Source organism: Arachis hypogaea, chromosome 3 (assembly GCF_003086295.3).
Source record: "Arachis hypogaea cultivar Tifrunner chromosome 3, arahy.Tifrunner.gnm2.J5K5, whole genome shotgun sequence".
Classification (NCBI taxonomy): Eukaryota; Viridiplantae; Streptophyta; class Magnoliopsida; order Fabales; family Fabaceae; genus Arachis; species Arachis hypogaea.
The window spans coordinates 126,954,408-126,973,666 of NC_092038.1; the positions used below are offsets into that span (position 1 = coordinate 126,954,408).

At 35.1% G+C, this 19,259-nt stretch overlaps 4 protein-coding genes and 1 long non-coding RNA gene across 10 annotated transcripts; 4 read left to right on the plus strand and 1 right to left on the minus strand.

The window, feature by feature from the left end:
• Positions 1 to 2,945: 2,945 nt before the first annotated feature.
• LOC112791400 (bifunctional 3-dehydroquinate dehydratase/shikimate dehydrogenase, chloroplastic) lies at positions 2,946 to 10,739 on the plus strand. Of its 6 annotated transcripts, none has more exons than XR_011880335.1 (21): positions 2,981 to 3,127; positions 3,218 to 3,453; positions 3,537 to 3,642; positions 4,336 to 4,554; positions 4,857 to 5,203; positions 5,706 to 5,769; positions 5,890 to 5,995; positions 6,083 to 6,226; positions 6,603 to 6,751; positions 6,890 to 7,052; positions 7,183 to 7,265; positions 7,360 to 7,470; positions 8,227 to 8,400; positions 8,479 to 8,659; positions 8,744 to 8,833; positions 8,908 to 8,963; positions 9,089 to 9,172; positions 9,605 to 9,697; positions 9,766 to 9,833; positions 10,130 to 10,203; positions 10,306 to 10,739. XR_011880335.1 is itself a non-coding variant. In XM_025834220.2 (12 exons), exons 1-11 carry the CDS (start codon positions 3,107 to 3,109, stop codon positions 7,221 to 7,223), a joined length of 1,596 nt encoding a protein of 531 aa, XP_025690005.1. In that variant the 5' UTR covers positions 2,946 to 3,106; the 3' UTR covers positions 7,224 to 7,265; positions 7,360 to 7,657. The 6 variants fall into 6 exon arrangements, 4 of the variants coding, with proteins under 4 accessions (XP_025690005.1, XP_072089597.1, XP_072089598.1 ...); XR_011880336.1 differs by having other exon boundaries at positions 8,479 to 8,641; XM_025834220.2 differs by lacking the exons at positions 8,227 to 8,400; positions 8,479 to 8,659; positions 8,744 to 8,833; ... (4 more) ...; positions 10,130 to 10,203; positions 10,306 to 10,739 and having other exon boundaries at positions 2,946 to 3,127; positions 7,360 to 7,657.
• LOC112791403 (endonuclease 4) lies at positions 8,269 to 10,739 on the plus strand. The gene is made up of 9 exons (XM_025834222.3): positions 8,269 to 8,400; positions 8,479 to 8,659; positions 8,744 to 8,833; positions 8,908 to 8,963; positions 9,089 to 9,172; positions 9,605 to 9,697; positions 9,766 to 9,833; positions 10,130 to 10,203; positions 10,306 to 10,739. The coding sequence occupies exons 1-9, from the start codon at positions 8,293 to 8,295 to the stop codon at positions 10,422 to 10,424; spliced, it is 873 nt and encodes a 290-aa protein (XP_025690007.1). The 5' UTR covers positions 8,269 to 8,292; the 3' UTR covers positions 10,425 to 10,739.
• A 704-nt stretch (positions 10,740 to 11,443) lies between these two features.
• On the plus strand, positions 11,444 to 13,990 carry LOC112791401 (endonuclease 1). Its single transcript, XM_025834221.2, has 9 exons — positions 11,444 to 11,876; positions 12,025 to 12,205; positions 12,305 to 12,412; positions 12,529 to 12,584; positions 12,669 to 12,752; positions 12,925 to 13,020; positions 13,133 to 13,197; positions 13,285 to 13,358; positions 13,637 to 13,990. Exons 1-9 carry the CDS (start codon positions 11,742 to 11,744, stop codon positions 13,759 to 13,761), a joined length of 924 nt encoding a protein of 307 aa, XP_025690006.1. The 5' UTR covers positions 11,444 to 11,741; the 3' UTR covers positions 13,762 to 13,990.
• Positions 13,991 to 15,269: 1,279 nt separating this feature from the next.
• LOC140183876 (uncharacterized) lies at positions 15,270 to 19,035 on the minus strand. The gene is made up of 2 exons (XR_011880337.1): positions 16,258 to 19,035; positions 15,270 to 16,089 (listed from the first exon to the last, which is right to left on the minus strand). It is a non-coding gene; the product is annotated as an uncharacterized lncRNA (long non-coding RNA).
• Positions 15,507 to 18,103, plus strand: LOC112791404 (internal alternative NAD(P)H-ubiquinone oxidoreductase A1, mitochondrial). Its single transcript, XM_025834224.3, has 8 exons — positions 15,507 to 16,115; positions 16,210 to 16,423; positions 16,548 to 16,708; positions 16,805 to 16,870; positions 16,984 to 17,147; positions 17,242 to 17,356; positions 17,479 to 17,658; positions 17,744 to 18,103. Exons 1-8 carry the CDS (start codon positions 15,507 to 15,509, stop codon positions 17,894 to 17,896), a joined length of 1,662 nt encoding a protein of 553 aa, XP_025690009.1. The 3' UTR covers positions 17,897 to 18,103.
• Positions 19,036 to 19,259: the final 224 nt, after the last annotated feature.

The following is a 19,259-nucleotide window of genomic DNA, read 5'->3' on the forward strand; positions in this document are numbered from 1 at the left end:
TACATTATTATGTGCCTTTGTGGTATATTTCCCTTTGTTAAATAAGTGGATAGGAGTTTGACAAATCAAGAAATTAAAGTTACCAGCTAGTTCCTTTTTCTTTTCATATTATTTTTTGGTTTTAATCCATGTCAGTCGAAATTCTATTTAAAAATTTATTATTGGTTAATAAATTGCATTACGAACTTACAGCATATACAAGATAAAATTCGAACTTTTAATACTTACTTAAATAAATTAATAAACTAATTATTATATCAACTTAATTTAGTTGTTATTAACTAACTAGTCCTACTTTGTTGGATTTAATTTATTAATTATTTGAATATAGACTATGCGAGTGAGGACGATGAACTAAAATTAATATTGTTATATATAATGAAGAAAGATAGAGTAAACGATAATGGTCACAGGGTACCAGATTCGATGGTATCAGTTTGGTGGTGGTGGAAGATTCAAAACCAAAAAGGGTATAAAATTAAAATAGGGTGAAATATTTGGAATACTATAGCCCTTTGACAGCTGGCATTATATTATAGTAATGAAAATAGAGAAAGACGTAATTTTCAGATGCTGATGATGACGAACTTGTATGTTCACATTCAAGATTTTCTAAAGTCGAAACCAAATTCTTAGCTATCACTGTAACTTGTTAGTTTTAAAGAACACATACCTCGTCAACTATATATATGTTTGTTCCAAATAAAACAAAATCATCCCAATGGTAGTTAGTTGTTGTGGACTTTTCACAAAAGTACTGGTATATTAAATTAATTAACTACTTATGAAAAAGATATAATAGCAGGATTTTCATAGTTAATGACATAGAATGACTGCGATAATTTATTTTGTTTATTGCACTCGTCTACATTTGATCTTTATTGAAGGAAGCCATTATTGCAGGTATTATAGAACTAATTAAAAGGCATAACATACGTGCTAAGTTTAAAAGAATTTTGACCATGATGTTCTTAAACCTCGTCCGAGTCTTAGTTTTTTTTTTTTTTTTTTTTTTTTGGTCAAGTGGATTGGACAATCCCCAATCCTAGGCATTACACCCATGTATTACACACTCACACAACACACTCACACACACTACATGGGTATTACTAACATGGGTTCTATATTCCTCACTGAGGATTCGAACCCGGGTGCAGCTCCCAGCGAGGCAGATGATGCTGCCACTGATCCAAGGCCTCGGCTGCCATCCGAGTCTTAGTTAATATTTGAACCTGGTGAAGTTTTTTTTTTTGGACGGGAACCTGGTGCAGTTTTTTTTTTTTTTGGTCAAGGGAACCTGGTGCAGTTTATGCAGCCAAATCTACCATTTGATCCAGACCTTCTTTTTTTGGCTCAAACAAACACACTCACACACACACTAATCTATCAAGAAAGAATTTTGATTATTTTTGGACAGGAAAGAGTTTTGATTGTTTGCCCCTAACATTTTTCATTATGTATGGGCCTCATATAGCAAATATTTTTGTAATTTACTCTAATGAAATAAAGTTTTTTCCTTGCGTAACAAATTGGGAAACCTCTAATGGCCCAAGATTCGAAGCCCAAATTGCATATGCATGCAAGTGTTTACCATATACGTATTGCACCAAAAGTTGTTCAATTCGTTATGGTCCCCTTTCATCATTTTTGTCTTGATGGGCCGTTCCATATTCTTGATGATCTTTGTTGCTTTAATTTTTGGCCACAAGCCAATGGTAATTATAGACCTTTTGCTCCGTTATACAAAAAAAAAAAAGACTAAGTTGTTTTGTTCTAGTAGGTAACTCATTAATCCGTTTAACTAAGTGTTAGGAATTCAAATGTCATTTTATGTAGGTAGCAAACTATTGACTAACAGCAAACCTTTAAATAGAGTTTAGATTTGCGACGGATTAAACTTTGACTTGTCGAATTAAAAAATATAGTAAAAAACGCATAAAAAAAATTTATAAACTTGTCGGACTCATTTTTCTATTATTAATGATGAAATATAAACTTACAATGAAACTAAGATTACACTCTAATTTTAAGGCAATAGAGTTATAGAGTGATGGAATAAATAGAAGTTTAAAAACATTATTTTACGGAAACATTTCTTACCTTGTGGTCTAACGGATCTTGTGTACGATATGATTAAACGCAGTACAGAGAGTACAGCTCAATTAACATGTTGTTCTAGCAGGCAGAAGCAGAAGAAGACAAGTCTTTTTACATGGCCATGAACTCCACGAGTTTGTGTGGTACTAATTGAATTCAAACACATGGTCCATCACCAAATACCAAATGTGCCCTTATCTCCTCTTTCTGCTTAATCTTCATGTTCTTATACGTTACAGTTATATCCATATATACAAATATCTCACTCTCATAGTATTAAAATTAGAATAGCACTACATCTTTGACTAATGACTATACTATATTTTACTTTGAGTTGGAGAAAAGAGGTATCGAATAACTTTTGAATAAAACCACATCAATATACTGAGCTTTTGACATTTTATCATTTTTTTTTTCACATAGATACATATAAGAACCAATATAATTTGTATTTATATTTTAAAAAATATAGATGAACAAAAAAGGTTGCACAGATTAATCATATTTCTTCCATAAGTATTAACTTCTGATTAAATTACCATAGTACCATCAGTATTGTCTGATTTACAAGTAATATACTAAAATTAATTACCAAAATCAACTATTAGTATAAAATACATGTTAAAATATAAATATATATTAAAAATAAATTAAATAATATATATTTATACACAAATATATTAATAACTAATTATAGTAGCTAATTTTAATATATGAATATCCACGAATAACATTTTTATTCGGTGAAAACTCAGGTGAAGTCGACTTCACCTCGTTAGATGAAAATTTAGTAAAATCAATCAAATCTAACGGCTCTAAGCACCTGAGTTCCACCTTTTCACCTTTTTATTCATATATATTGCTCTTGGCAGAGTAGATGGTGGGCATAGCGGCCAGATCCCACCCACCACATTTACCTACCACTTTTCAATTTGCATTGCTTACTAATACCATTACCAACCAACTAAACCCAATATCAAAACAGTGAGTGAGTGAGACACACGCGCCTATGGACATCCCCAACGTTCTGGCACGTCTTTCTCTTTGCCGTCAACTCCTTCATCTCTGATACTACCAATTCCTCAATCTCATTCTTTGTCTTTACTTTTGCTTCTTGCAGGTAGCGTCGCAGTTTTCGGCAGGTGAAGGCGGAGGAATGAGGAAGAACCCGACGTTGATATGCGCTCCTGTAATGGCGGATTCCGTTGACAAGATGCACCTTGACGTCAGCAAGGCCAAAGCCAGCGGCGCTGACCTCGTCGAGATTCGTTTGGACTCCTTGAAGACCTTCAATCCCTCTTCGCACCTTCCCGCTCTTATCAATAACCGTCCTTTGCCGCTCTTATTTACTTACAGGTTTCCCTGTTTTCTCTACCTCTTTCAATTTCGATTCGCTCCCAGTCTAAATAATCGAAACTCTTATGTCTTTGTTTATCAAGGCCCAATTGGGAAGGTGGTATGTATGAAGGTGATGACAATACACGCTTTCATGCTCTGAGGTTGGCCATGGAGCTCGGAGCTGATTACATCGACATTGAACTCAAGGTGCGTTTGTTTTTTTTAACAGTGTTTTTCTGATTCACTAGAATATAAATTACTTGGATTCAAACTGTAATCCGTACGAATCTTACTTCACTCGGATAAGCTCTCTGGCGGGTTCTGATGATGTGATGATTCTACTGTACCAAATTGTCTCAATCTAGCACCTTAACATTTCCTTGTTTTGTTTTTTATTTTTTGTTTTTTGGTTTTTGGTTTTAAGTCATATGAAGTAAAAGTAGCTACTGTGAGCATGTGCTTGCTTAGTTTTATGTTTTATACTATTTAGCTTTTTCATTCCTCGTGTGCCACTATCTTAGTTTAACAGTTCCACGCATTATGATCCTTTTGCTTCCCATGACGATGCTGCAGAAAATCTGCATTCTAGGCCACCTTTTGATTGTTTGGTTTCTCTTGTTAGATTTTAGTCTTTGAGTGATTCTTTGCATGTGTTAATTAGGGTATATTTCACCCTGCTGTCATTTAGCATTGAGCTATTGCTTTACATACTCAAAGTAGTGACTAGAAATCTAAGGTATTGGACTCAAAAGCAAGTAATTATCCTTGTCACCTGTTTAAAGTCGTTCTTTTGTCTTTTAATCTCATCTGACTATCATTTATACTATTTGCTTTGCTAATAACAAAATCTAAATTCTGAAACTTAATGAAACGTTTCCTCTTTATTCTGCATATCCAAAGGTTGCAAATCAGTTCTATGACTTTATACGTGGAACGGCGTATGATAAAACCAAGGTCATTGTTTCATCTCACAATTATCAGCAAACTCCGTCAGTTGAGGATCTTGGTGACCTTGCTGCTAGAATACAAGCAACCGGGGCAGACATAGTGAAGATTGCAACAACTGCTTTGGAGATCACTGATGTGGCACGCATGTTTCAAATAATGGTGCATTCTCAAGTAAGAAGCGTATGTCAAAATTTGGTCAATGGTAATCTGATTCTTAGATGCAAATTTGACTTTCTCCAAAGTCCTTACATTGTTTCTAAATATCATGTTCCAGTAGGTTTGAACTCTGTGTTTTATTTGTTAATGCTTAATTATTTTATTTTATTTCCCCCCAATTTCAAGTCTCATCACTGTTATAGCAATACTCCTCTTGTTCTAATTTTGCTGGTTATACTGAAGTTTATGATGGCTGTATGTTGAGTATTTTTTATATGATAATAAGTAATTTTAGCATAACTATTGTTGGATTCCAGGTTCCATTTATTGGACTTGTTATGGGTGATAGGGGATTGATTTCACGGATACTTTGTGCAAAATTTGGTGGGTATCTTACTTTTGGTACCCTTGAGTCAGGAGTGGTTTCAGCTCCTGGTCAACCTACTCTTAAGGATCTATTGCATCTATACAATTTGAGACAAGTAGGACCTGATACGAAAGTATTTGGGATAATTGGAAAGCCTGTTGGTCACAGTAAATCACCCACATTGTTCAATGAGGCCTTCAAGTCACTTGGAATCAATGGAGTTTATGTATTTTTGTTGGTGGATGACCTTGCCAAATTTCTCAGCACTTACTCATCTACAGATTTTGTGGGATTCAGGTTCTAACCCCTTATGATAATTGCTTTAATTAAGGAATCTAATGTTGATGATTTTTGCATGTCTGTATGGTTAAATGATGGTAACATGTTCTAGCTTCTTTTTGTATGCTATTAAACTTTTTTGGGTCTATCGCTTGTTCCCTTTTGGCTTGGGATAATTGTAATCCTTTCAAATTTAGGGATGTAGGCAATAGAGATATACAATTACAAGTAACAAAAGTCAACTAGTAGACGAGCAGCATCTTTATATTATATTATTATGCATTATGATCAAATCCCTTTTTCAACAAATCTTGTGTGGTTCCTTGTTTTTATCCAATTCTACGAATCTTACATTGACAAAATCAAAGCCTATCCAAGTATCCATTTAAGCTCTTCATTTCTATCTTTTGTTGCTCCATCACTTTTTTGTTGTTCAGGTTTCTATTTGATATTTTCTTTATTAGATAGTTAAACATTCTCACAACTAATGGAGTTTGATCTTTAACTATTTTTATTTCAGTGTTACCATTCCTCACAAGGAGGCAGCAGTTACGTGCTGTGATGAGGTTGACCCTGTGGCTAAGGTAATTGGTTACTTACACAGGTTGCATTAAAAAGTGTCATGAACATCTAATATTGTTTTTTGTTATTTGACATTTTTGCTCCATTCTTTTCTGAATTCTCTAAGTTACTTTTGGCTGCAGTCAATTGGAGCTGTCAATTGCATTATAAGAAGACCAGATGGGAAGTTAATTGGGTATAACACAGATTACGTTGGTGCTATTTCTGCAATTGAGGATGGGCTACGGGGTAGTTGTCAAATTTAGTGGCTAAGCATTTTACACGGGCATTTTGCCATAAACTTTTCTTTTGAACATCTTGTGTATTTTTTGGCAGCTAAACAAAATGGCAGTGGCACAGTTGTTTCACCATTAGCTGGTAAACTGTTTGTTGTTATTGGTGCTGGTGGTGCTGGGAAGGCACTTGCTTATGGTGCAAAAGAGAAAGGAGCAAGGGTTGTGATTGCTAACCGAACCTATGGTAAGCTTCATGATTTGCATTTTTGTGCTTAAAGTTAAAACATTGAATTGTCAAAGATCCTTCTAGGATCATTATTGACAGAATTCCATACTGGGAGCTAATCAAATAGCTGACAGTATGATAAATTCTCTTGTAGTTACAGAAAGAAAATGGTCTTATGGCGGTTTAATTGTTTGGCAATATTATTGCATGCACAGATAATATTAATGGTTAGATCTGTTAACATATTCACATTCTTTGTAGTCCAGAATTAATATGCACATTCACTTCTTAACATATTCACATTCTTTGTATAGCTTTTTTGACGGAAATGATGTTGGCTATTACTTCTCGTTCGTTATTAGTGTAGTACTACAGTATCATTTGTGTTATACAGAGCGTGCTAGAGAACTTGCTGATTTAATTGGAGGAGATGCTTTAGCCCTTGCTGATTTAGATAATTACCATCCGGAGGATGGTATGATTCTTGCAAACACGACATCTATTGGAATGCAACCAAAAGTTGATGAAACACCTGTTTCTAAGGTTTGCTCCTTTGATATGACTGTACCAGTTAGGCTCTTGTAACATTGTTGAGTATGATATTATTGACAATCCTATATGTGGAACGTGAGTGAGAGTGAGTTGAGTGCCAGAGAACCAACCATTCTTTTGTTTATGCAGCATGCGTTGAAATACTACTCCCTGGTTTTTGATGCTGTCTACACACCCAAAATGACTAGACTTTTGACGGAAGCAGAAGAATCAGGAGCTACTGTTGTTACAGGATTGGAGATGTTTCTTGGACAAGCATATGGACAATTTGAGAAGTATACAGGAATGCCAGGTACTATTTTAGTAAACCGAGTTCAGTGTACTTTTTAATCAGCTTCAGTTCCCCTGTCTGTACTTATTCTGATAGGATTGGGTTAGGGTATCTTCTATAATTTCTGTGATTCCATTGTTTGCATGTGCAGCACCAAAGCAGCTCTTCAAAAAAATTATGGAGAATTACTGATAAGGTCTCCAAGCTCTAACTTCTATCTTACTGATCCAATGGGTATAGAGTTCAAACTTTGCTTTTAATTTATCACTCTATCCATGTTACATGACACCTATCTCTGAAAAGGTATATTTTCTTTTTTCTGCTGCAGAGATCGTCCGTTGTTGGTTCACAGATCCAAGAAGCAGGACGGTTAGCAGCGCATTGCTGCCTGCACCAGCAAGCTTCCAGTTGAATGGGGAGGGGCTTTCTTTAGGGCGTAGTGAGTTATTGCTTTTACCCCTCCCTTTTCCCCTGTTTCACTTGACTAAATTTATGTATCTTAGCCATAAAGAGTTATTGACAAGTAAAATTATTATTTCGCAAATGAATTTTCCTGTCAATTCTTGAACGCTGCTGCTTTGTATCTAATGTTTTTAAGCAGTAAGATATTTCCTTGTCCGATCAAATATTTGCTGCATCAACAGAGCAACACACAAGCACGAGTGAACAATATACAACCAAGCATGGCTTAGTTATTTCCCCTTTTTATTCTTTCTAAGCGACTGATTAATCGTTCACCTGAGCTATACGATGCCAAAATCCAAATTAGGAGGAATGTAGATGTAGCGTATCTAGAACAACAATCAAATCAGATTTTTTTTTTAATTTTATGGAAGGATTAGATTAAAAGAGTTAATAATGATGCAATATTATTTTGGCAATGTTCAACTAAAATTTTTAAAGAATTTTCTTGTTAGACATTAACTTTTCAACGTTTTCAATAAAATGTCGAACACATTAGTTGATAAATAAATTTCTAACAAATTTATTATAACGCATTTAGATTCTAGAAAAATATTATAAGGCAAATTAATTTTTCTAGAGAGAGGCGAATCTGTTGAGAACATCTTGAATAATAAAAACTTATTGAGAATTTTTGTTTTTGAAAATTAATTTGCTGTGTATTCTAAATGTAAATATTTATAGGATGAATATTAAATATTCAAGAATATGAAAAATTACTTGTTATATGCAGAACGTGGTGCAAACAAATTTATACAAATAAGTTTTTGTAGCACGCAAAATATTCACCGTGAGAAGTATGTCACTGTTGATAGTGTCCTTTGTTGTTGGTGTGGTGTTGTTTCCCCTCCCAACAGCTCTGTGCTGGGGAAAGGACGGGCACTATGCAGTTTGCAAGATTGCACAGGTTCCCTTCTTTTTTTTTTTCTTTTATTTACTGCTTATCCCATCCGCTTCATCCTCATTGCATTCTTTATGTTTGAAGGATTATCTGAACCAAGATGCTGTATCTGCTGTGAAAGAGCTTCTTCCCGATTCTGCCCAAGGCCATCTGGCGGCGGTTTGCTCTTGGGCCGATGACGTTGGATATACCCACAACTATCGCTGGAGCCAACCTTTGCATTACGTTGACACCCCTGATTTCATCTGTAACTATCGTTACTGCAGTCAGTCTTTCCATCTTTGCTCCAACTCCTTCTGCTTCTTTCTTCTTGCTTCTTCCTTCCCTTGTCTAATTCTTCATTTTGCAGGAGACTGTCATGATTCCTATGCCCATAAACATGTCTGTGTCACTGCAGCTATTTACAACTATACAATGCAACTCAAATCGCAACTCAACTGTAACCATTTACTTACACATCTTCATTCTTCAGTTGCTCATTGTTGCCCTTCTTAAGTTTTTTTTTTATTGCAGATAATTTGACAGAGGCACTGATGTTCTTGTCACATTTTGTTGGCGATGTTCATCAGGTTAAATGTTTTTCTTGATTTAGTTGTATAGAGTTTAGCTTCAAACTTTAATGGATGCTGTTGTCTCTTCTCTATACTTGTGCTTTAAAGGATTTAATAATTTTTGTGTTCATTTTCTGATGCAGCCCCTGCATGTTGGTTTTCTTGGAGACCTAGGTGGAAACACCATAACAGTTCGATGGTATCGGAGGAAAACAAATCTTCATCATGTAAGTGTATGCATCAGATACTATGACTGACTGCTAATTCAATGGTTGGTGGAGAGAATGTGTTGTTTCCTTTTCGTCTTGTCTTTTATCGATCATACATAGTTTTAGGAAGAGAACTAGTTCAAATCTTAATTTTGATTTCATGGCTGGAATAAGGAAAAGAGAACTAGTTCCAATCTTAATTTCAGCCCTATGTATGTTCTGCACACATTCGTACACTTAGTATCTGATGCCAGACTTAAGAGGTACTTTGTATTTTACATGCTATATGGCCAAGCATATGTAGCTAAAGATGCTTTTGCTTTCAAAATTGCATTTTTATGTCATTGTCATCAAGTTCTGGCATATTCTTTGGTTGGTCTGGTCTAATGTTTGTGCAATGGTTCCCTATAGGTAATGCAGTAGATTTAATAAATTTTCATTATGTTTTAGGTTTGGGATGACATCATAATTGAATCTGCTCTGAAGACCTTCTACGGTTCAGATCTTTCAACTATGATTCAAGCTATTCAAAGCAATATTACAGTAAGTTCGTTTATTACTTTGCTTAGTCTCATAATGTGCCTAGACTGACTGTTAACTACTTTATGCAGGACATTTGGTTAAATGATGTACGTGTTTGGGAAAGTTGTGCACACAACTATACAGCTTGTCCAAATTGGTATATGCATACTACATTTCTTTTCAATGTTCCACATTATTATGCTGTAGTTCGGTCAGATCTTTAATTGAATATTATACTATTTACATCTTCTGCTAATCCGCTCCAGGTTTTTATTGCTTAGCAGTGATTATTTTCATATATATTGACCAATTTCATGCTTTGACTTGTTGGTCTGATTATCCTAACTGGCTAACTCTACATCTTGAAACCAAGTGAACAGATGCTGTATGATAGCTTGAAACTACTTTAATCAATCATAATAACTAGTTAACCATTTGTTGGTTATCATTCAGGTATGCTTCTGAAAGCATTAGCTTAGCGTGCAAGTTTGCCTACAGGAACGCCACACCAGGAAGCACTTTGGAAGGTTTTTTTTTGCTCTATCATATATAAAAAGTATTGTTACTTGATTTGCATGATCATTGAAGTATGGACTCTCATAAATTATGATTGTCTCGCCATAATGTAGATGAGTACTTCCTTTCAAGACTTCCTATTGTGGAGAAAAGGCTGGCACAAGCTGGTGTGCGACTTGCAGCAATCCTCAATCGGATTTTTACTTCAAAGACCAGAATTGCTCAATCATAGCATCAAAACAAAACAAATCCAGAAGCCAGTTCCTTCCATAGCAGATAGATAGATAGATAGATAGATATCGCTGTGAAATGCGAAATCCTTTGGGCAAGTGTACTAAAGTTTAGACTTGCTAATTCTTACAATATAGAGTAACACAAGTAGTATCTGTTTTGGTTGGTGTATTTGGCTCCTGATTGAGGATTGCGTAGGACAAGTTGGTTGATTCAATGAAGCTACCTCATAAGGACCATTCAGTTACATTCAAAGACTAACATGTTAATGTTCTGTATCTTATCTTCATTTGTGCCATTTCTTGAGGTTCTTGTACTGATCAGCTTGACACCCTAGAAACTATTTACGTCACGTTTATGCAACCTTTTTCTAAACTTCTAAGCACGTGTGTTTAAGGAAAAAGCACATTTGAGAATATAATTAATGACCCAAGAAACTTCCTGAACAGCACACAACATATCTCTATGATAAAATTGTCACATCTTGGGTTACATATTCATTGTCCAGCAACTATTGCCAGCGGATATGACATACATAAATTTGTGTTTAGAAAAGACCGCTCACATCATGAACTAATAAATTTCTCTCACATGTTGGCTCAACAAATTATTTATTACTCTAGCTTTTGCCAATTGACCAACACTTAATTGATTAATTGTTTTATAGTATTGTCCTATCCATAATCATTCACATCACATGGCCAATTTTCATCTTCAATGTCATGAAATATATATGATATAGTTGGTTACTCTTGTCAGTTATCACTATTTCATAGCATAGAGTCATACATAATTGATAATTGCTTCCTTATTCTGCTGCTTGTTGTATACGAAAGGCTAACCCAAGGTTGTATGTATCAAACACGACACACCTATCTTTCCATAATTTTGCTCCATAGAACATAATTGCTCATGCTTGAAGCTTGTGTTTTTGATGTGTAGGAATCACACTAACACGTTGCTTGTAGAGTCTTCATTGCAAGTGTTCCATAACTTCACATAACCTTTCACCTTTTAGTCAACTCTTTTAATGCATACAACTACTATTTTTTGGTGTTTTATGTAATTCCCTATGGTTTTATGTTGGTGCTTCCTCATTTATACCAGAATATGCCAATCTTGCTTGTGTTTAAGGTCAACTTTGAGAGTACCTAAATTAAATAAGCAGATAGTTAAATCTTGCACTCAATGAAAACCCCTTAACGTGTTTCTTAACAAACTATAAATATATAAAACAAAAAGGTTTTAGAGGCTTATTATTCATTTGCAAGATTATTATTTTTCTTTGTTTGAGTATAGAAAAACATATTCAGAAGAGATGGATAGGCTTGGAGGTTTGTGGGGTTCTCTTCCATTAGCTTTTCTTTTGTTGTTAGGTGCTGCTTTCAATTCAGCACCTGGTGCCAATGCTTGGAGCAAAGAGGGTCATATGATAACCTGCAAAATTGCACAGGTAAACTTCAATTCTAATTTAAGGCGACTAATGGTTCGAGCAGAATCGCCTCTCTTGGAAGATACATGTGGTTTCAACGAAAAAAATGAGTATTGGCTAATGAATTAAATAACAAACAATTAAATTGTAATTGATTTCTGTTTTGTAGTCACTTTTAGAGCCTGAGGCAGAAGAAGCTGTTCATCATTTGTTACCTGAGTATGTTAAAGGAGACTTATCAGCCCTTTGTGTATGGCCAGACCAAATAAGGCACTGGTACAAATATAGGTGGACAAGTCCACTTCACTTCATTGACACACCAGATGATTCTTGTTCTTTTTCTTACTCAAGTGAGTATCAAGTAAAGATTAAAGGCTTCTATTTCTATCAAACTTTCTGCTCTAAAAATATTAATACAAAATTCTTTGTTTTTGCTATTCTTGCCATAGGGGACTGCCATGATCAGCATGGAGTGAAGGATATGTGTGTTGCTGGTGCTGTAAAAAATTTCACTTCTCAGCTTTTGCATTACAGAGAGGGCACTGCAGATAGGAGATGTAAGGGGCCAAGTTCATGAATTTTTTCCCCCCTTGAGAAAATTTGAGTTGAATTCTTATGATTTTTTTTTAAGTTGCATTAATTCTTGTTAGTTTCTAATGTTACAATCTTGCAGACAACATGACTGAGGCCTTATTGTTCTTGTCACACTTCATGGGAGATATACATCAGGTGTGTACAAATATCTCTTTGAATTGAATTCCATTTCACCATAGCTTCTTACACAAGTCATAATCCTTATTTCATCTTTTCCAGCCAATGCATGTTGGATTCACCACTGATGAAGGAGGAAACACAATCGAACTGCGATGGTTTCGCCACAAATCCAACCTGCACCATGTAAGTCAGAATCAAAATTCATATGAATAGCCAGATTAATATTTCTGGCCAAGCCAAATATGTTAATCTAGAACTAAAACGGATCAAATGTAGACATAAATTTCCAACTCAAATCTCCATTTACAAATCACTTCTTCATGTGACATATTTTTCTATTCTTTCCTTTCTTTAGGTTTGGGACAGAGAAATCATCCTGACAGCACTAGCAGACTATTATGAAAAGGATGTGGATCAACTCTTACAAGACATTGAAAGGAACTACACTGATGTAAGACTCAATTCCACATGAATCTTGTTCTTGTTATTATATTCCAAATAAAATAAACAATCTTAGTTTAGATTAATGACAAGTTATTTATGATGTAATCCCACACATGCAGGGGATATGGTCAAGTGATGTTTCATCATGGCAACATTGTAGTGATATCTCTAAATGTGTAACTAGGTGAACTCTATTATCCTTCCATACCTTATCATCTTTTTTTGTAACTCATATTTAATTCTCACCAATATGCTTGTTTTGAAATCATAGCTGGGCCAAAGAGAGTATTCAAATAGCTTGTAAATGGGGTTACAGTGGAGTTGAAGCTGGGGAAACTCTAGCAGGTACTAACTTTTCTTATTGAGTAATGCTACGTGACCAGCAAATATTATCATTTTTTGCACCTATATTTATCAGAGTTTGCACCCACATTTTTTAGAATTTGCACACATGAATTAGTAAAATTTATTTATTAAAGATAATTGAGTGTTTGTATTGGTCAGATGATGGTTAAAAATACTAAAAATTGCAGGCCTCAAGAGTTCTTTTTTATTTATGGTACTGAACATTACATTCATGAGATTTTATGTTTTGACTGTGGTATGGTTGGTGATTTTCATAGATGATTACTTTAACTCAAGGATGCCCTATGTGATGAAACGAATTGCTCAAGGTGGAATTCGGTTAGCCATGATCTTGAACCAAGTGTTTGGTGGCTCTGAAGAAGGATTTGCAGCAGCTACTTGATTAAACATTTAACCGTGCATCAATACTCTACAAAATTTAGTGTTTAATTCTTTTTTAATAACCATAGGGTCTCTAATCCATTTAATTTCCTTCCAATATTGTTGGCCATTTCATTTATGAGTAGTAGTTGACATCTTTCCGTAATAATTTGTAACAAGAACATTTAGTGTCTGTATTATTATTGGATCAATAATGAGACTTGAAGAGCTATGAAACTCTTCCTTTGTGACATTAATTTTTTTTATGGTTTCTCACTTTCTTTAATCATATGACTTGTTTGAAAAGAAAAACCGTAACTTGATCTTCTTTGTCATTTTTTATGGATAAATCATTAAATTTTGATGGCTAAGTTATTGTTCTTCCGAAAATTGAAGAAATAAAATCCAATTGTTTAATTTATAACAATTTTACATTAACCAATTTGGCTTAGTGAAATAATTAGTTTACTCGTCTTAAACCATTTAACAAAAATTATTATTCACAAATTCCTAGACTTCATTCTATTTCTTTGTTTCTCTCAAATAACTCAAAAATGTAATACGTAAAATGTGTGCAAGTCCATTTTTGTTTTGTATTAAATTCTTTCTAGCAACAAAATCTAAATTCTAAACTCTTAGTTATAGTCTAATATTATGTAATAAAATTATTTATTCTAAAACTTGAAATTGTTAAATAGAGATATGATAAATTATTTAAAAGATTTTAATATGGTATCTACTCATTTGATTCGATACGAATGTCACACTGATGATGCAATTGCAACTTGGAAGGTTCTATTTTTGGATCCAGAGTCTAATCTCTCCTTCTATTACTTCCCAGTTCCCAAACACCGCCTTCATTTTCCTAATGACATTTTAGTCTTTTTCATTGAGAATATACGAAAATGCATTTTATTTTTTACAAAGTTGGAGTTTTTCTTTTCATGCTCTGGATCTAGAACGAATCTCCGCAACGCCCTAATTTCTTGGGTCCCAAGTGGCCTCATTATTACAATAAATATTATATTCAAAGTTTCTAACTGCTCCCAACTTATAGGGTGGCGGCAACAATTTGGCACACCAACAAACCTTGTTTTCTTCATCCTTCGAAAACAAAGCACAATCAAAATTCAACAAAGACAAGGGTATGAATCTTCCTTTTCTTAACTTTACTATATGATGATATCTATAGAATGAAAACGGATCTCGATCAATTTTGATGTGTTGCATGTTACTCTTGCTTAGATAAATATGCTGCACTTTGTCCTCTGTAAATGATGCAGTTTACAAGATTAAAGATTTCATGTACTTGTCATATTGCCATTTAACATAACTCGGTACCATTTTCTATCTTCGTCTTAATCTAAGATGAACGAAAATTACTCATCAAAGCTGAATATGCTGTCTTTTTATACTTGTGTGTCCGAATTTCGTAGAATCAGTTAGCATTTTGGCAGTTTTATACATTTTTTATGTAGGTCAATTGCTTTATATCTCATGTCCAATTTATTGGAAAAGAAGGTTGTCAACTTGTCATGAACTCAGAACTTCTTCCCTTTTGTCTCTATTCATGTTTTGAACTTAGTAGCACTCATTTAGTATACCAGAGTGTGTATATAATGTTGTTATTTCATGTACATTAGCGTCTCATACTTCTCTTAGTGCAGTTAAAATTTTAGAATACACACCTCTCAACTAACTATGGCCTTTTTCAGAAGGCTTTGGAGATTGTAATAAACTCTTGCCAGCAGAATTGCTTCTGTAACAATGGCATTGGCAAGAATTGCTAGGGCCAACCTGAGAAGATCAGAGGGTGCTTTTGGCAATTATGCACCTGAGATGAACGTACTGTCTGAGGGAAGAGCATACACAAGCAAATTCTCATCAACATCACCTTATTACCATGTAAATTCCAAGGCAGGTGACAATCTTTCATATAATCCAAGCATTAAGGAACAGAACTTGATGAATTTCTCAATGAGGGGAATATCAGGAACTCCTTATTATCAGCATCCTTCTGCCAGTACAGAGAGGGTTGTGGAGGAGTCCGATTCGGAGCTGGAACATGATGAGCCAAGATACGCAGGACTAGAGGCAACAAAGCCAGGTGAGAAGCCAAGGGTGGTTGTTCTTGGAACAGGTTGGGCTGCTTGCAGGTTCTTGAAAGGGCTAGACACCAGAATCTATGATGTTGTGTGTATATCACCTAGGAACCATATGGTCTTCACTCCTTTGCTGGCTTCAACATGTGTTGGAACACTTGAATTCAGGTCTGTTGCTGAGCCTGTCAGCAGAATACAGAATGCACTGTCAAATGGCCCCAGTTCCTACTTCTTTCTGGCTTCTTGCACTAGCATTGACACAAACAAGCATGAGGTGAGTAGAAGAATCATTTACCCATTTGGCTATGTTTGGTTGTGAAGTTTTTGTGGTGAGATGCTTATGGGTGATTTATGTTCTGTATCAACAGGTGTACTGTGAGGCAGTTAATAATGGTGGATTACCTAGGGAGCCTTACCAGTTTAAAGTGGCATATGACAAGCTTGTGATTGCAGCCGGATCTGAGCCTTTGACTTTTGGTATCAAGGGAGTGAAGGAGCATGCATTTTTCCTTCGTGAAGTAAACCATGCTCAAGAAATTCGGAAGAGACTTCTCCTCAACCTTATGCTTTCTGAAAATCCTGGTGTGTACCACAGCATATTCTTCATAATTTTCTCTTTATGAGTCTTCTCATGGTTCTCTTTGTCATTTTAACAGAAAAATTGTTGTATTTCAATGCAACTCACATTCTGTTTTCATTATATCAGGCATATCAGAAGAAGAAAAGAAGCGACTTTTGCATTGTGTAGTTATTGGTGGTGGTCCTACAGGAGTGGAATTCAGCGGTGAATTGAGTGATTTCATCATGGGAGATGTTCATAAGCGCTATACTCATGTTAAAGATTACATTCGTGTCACACTCATTGAGGTACCTAAGTGAATATGGTTCATATTTTAAAGTCTTCTCTGTAAGCTGCTATAAAGTTGGTGTAGTTAACCACAATGTTAACTCTCTCATTATTAGGCAAACGAGATATTGTCATCCTTTGATGTTAGCCTACGAAAATATGCTATAAGGCACTTAACAAAGGTAAACATTATTTTGATTATATCATTTGTTCTATCAAAATTGGCCAATTTGCTCATATTATTTCAACCTTCATGTGTACATAAGGCTGACACATCCAACTTTTTTATTATCAGAGTGGGGTTCATCTAATGAAGGGTGTTGTGAAGGAGGTTCATCCAAAAAGAGTAGTTCTGAGTGATGAAACTGAAGTTCCTTATGGCCTATTGGTATGGTCCACAGGGGTTGGACCTTCTGAGTTTGTGAAGACACTGAACCTTCCCAAGTCTCCCGGTGGAAGGTATGTTAGTTGTGCAGAAAGAAACAGAGAGAGTGATTTCATTCCACTCCTTTACTCATTTATACATTGTTGTGTTGAACTAATTATTACACAGGATTGGTGTGGATGAATGGCTGCGTGTACCTTCTGTAGAAGACGTGTTTGCCCTTGGGGATTGTGCTGGTTTTCTTGAACAAACTGAAAGGCCTGTGCTTCCAGCTCTAGCTCAGGTATTAAATATATACAGCCTCTTCCTATCATGCATGTTCTTAAAACTGATCAAGACTAGAACTAAGAGGAGTGCATGGAAATCATGAGTGAATGATGGGTAAAAATGCATGCATGAATGCAGGTAGCTGAAAGGGAAGGGAAGTTCCTAGTGGAGTTATTCAACAAGATGGGAAAACAAAATGGAGGGAAGGCATTCTCTGCTAAGAGCATCCCTCTTGGAGACCCTTTTGTGTACACTCATCTTGGCAGCATGGCATCAGTAGGAGGCTATAAAGCCCTCGTTGACCTGCGCCAGTCAAAGGTGAATCTATGATTTATCTATCATCAAATATAGGTATCATTCACTGCAGTGCAATGTAACATGTTTGTATATCTTCCAAATGCAGGATTCAAAGGGGGTCTCACTGGCTGGTTTTGTCAGCTGGCTAGTATGGCGTTCTGCTTACCTGACACGTGTACTAAGCTGGAGGAACAGGTTTTACGTGGCAGTCAACTGGGCAACCACATTGGTCTTTGGCAGAGACAATAGCAAGATCTAATTTGGAACTTCAAACTTCAAACTTCACACCCCATTCTACCTTTACAGCACAATCATTCACTCAATTCTTTCCCCCCCTCTCTCTCTCTCTTTTTTATTTCTGTTATTAGTCTTTTAAAATTTTGATTATTTTTGCCTGGGAATTTATTAGTATCAAATATAGAAAATAATAACTAATTCTTGTCACAACTTTCTATTATTCTTATATTTTCTAGTACATAATCAATTTTTTTCTTTTTATAATTATATAATGTGTTCATTGGAAAGATTTTTTTTTTCATAATTTCTACAAAGTAGATAAAAGAATAAGTTAAATATCTATACCCATAAAAAAGGCCATGTCATATTAAATTAACTAATAAATAAATATTGTACCTATGTTATTTTTAATACAAATTGTTAAATTTTTTATGGCATAAATAAATTAAAAAAAAAAACCCAAATCATGAGAAAATATAACATTTTTACTATTCTCTCCCCCCCCCCCCCCTCTCTCTCTGAATATTAATTTGATTCTCAAAGAATGTATGATATTATATCGATTCGTGTATTAGTTCATTTTAAATGGACAAGTTTTAATTTCCGAAGTAACTTGTAAATTTTACCTGCTTGAGAATTATATGAATTAATGCTAGAACTAGTTTTACGTGATAACATTTTAGAGAAGTAAAGTAATATTATCTCAGAAGTCCTCTTAGAAGCAATTTAAGGATTGAAGGCACAGCCCAGTCCAAAAAAAAAAAAAAAAAGAGGGATTGAAGACACAGCAAGTTGCAGTTGAAAGATTGAAATGCGATTATTGTTAGGATACATTTAGATTTATTGTTTAAGCAAAACATATATCCATACATTTCATTCGCAGTGAGAAGAGATTACAAACTAAACTAGGCCAATCCATGGAGTAAAGAAAACTAACTGATGATGAATTGGCAGCTATGTACAGAAACAAGTGGTCCCTCATCAAGAAGAATCGACACAGGGAACGATGATGGAGGAGAGAACGGAGAAGAGCGAGTGATACAAAGAGACAACTATGGCCACCTTCACTTGGCCCCTCTTTGGAATCAGACGCGCCGCTTGATGATGATCGCTCATCCTAACATCTCTTCTTCTCACCACCGCCACTTCCATTTTCGGATCGTCTTTATCATGTAACTCGCCACCTTATATATTACTACAACACTTGCTTCACCTTCTGCTTATTTACAATACTGCCCCCGTATTTTCCGCTTAATTACTTTTGTACTTTTCTGAATGAAGCAGCGGTTGCCGTCTTACTTTCTCTGCCAGCTGTCTCTATACCCTTTATTTATCTATATCTTTTATTTCTCAATCTGCTAGTATTTCTTCTCTCTATATATTAG

Coding starts and splice junctions, on each gene's coding strand:
- LOC112791400 (XM_072233496.1), top strand. CDS start 3,107: ATGGACATCCCCAACGTTCTGGCAC. Junction 3,643..4,335: donor ACATCGACATTGAACTCAAG/GTGCGTTTGTTT, acceptor GCATATCCAAAG/GTTGCAAATCAGTTCTATGA. Junction 6,227..6,602: donor GATTGCTAACCGAACCTATG/GTAAGCTTCATG, acceptor TGTGTTATACAG/AGCGTGCTAGAGAACTTGCT.
- LOC112791401 (XM_025834221.2), top strand. CDS start 11,742: ATGGATAGGCTTGGAGGTTTGTGGGGTTCTCTTCCATTAGCTTTTCTT. Junction 12,206..12,304: donor TTGTTCTTTTTCTTACTCAA/GTGAGTATCAAG, acceptor TTCTTGCCATAG/GGGACTGCCATGATCAGCAT. Junction 12,753..12,924: donor ACAAATCCAACCTGCACCAT/GTAAGTCAGAAT, acceptor TCCTTTCTTTAG/GTTTGGGACAGAGAAATCAT.
- LOC112791404 (XM_025834224.3), top strand. CDS start 15,507: ATGGCATTGGCAAGAATTGCTAGGGCCAACCTGAGAAGATCAGAGGGT. Junction 16,871..16,983: donor CTATAAGGCACTTAACAAAG/GTAAACATTATT, acceptor TTTTATTATCAG/AGTGGGGTTCATCTAATGAA. Junction 17,659..17,743: donor TTGACCTGCGCCAGTCAAAG/GTGAATCTATGA, acceptor TTCCAAATGCAG/GATTCAAAGGGGGTCTCACT.
- LOC112791403 (XM_025834222.3), top strand. CDS start 8,293: ATGTCACTGTTGATAGTGTCCTTTGTTGTTGGTGTGGTGTTGTTTCCC. Junction 8,834..8,907: donor ACTCAAATCGCAACTCAACT/GTAACCATTTAC, acceptor TTTTTATTGCAG/ATAATTTGACAGAGGCACTG. Junction 9,698..9,765: donor CTATTCAAAGCAATATTACA/GTAAGTTCGTTT, acceptor TACTTTATGCAG/GACATTTGGTTAAATGATGT.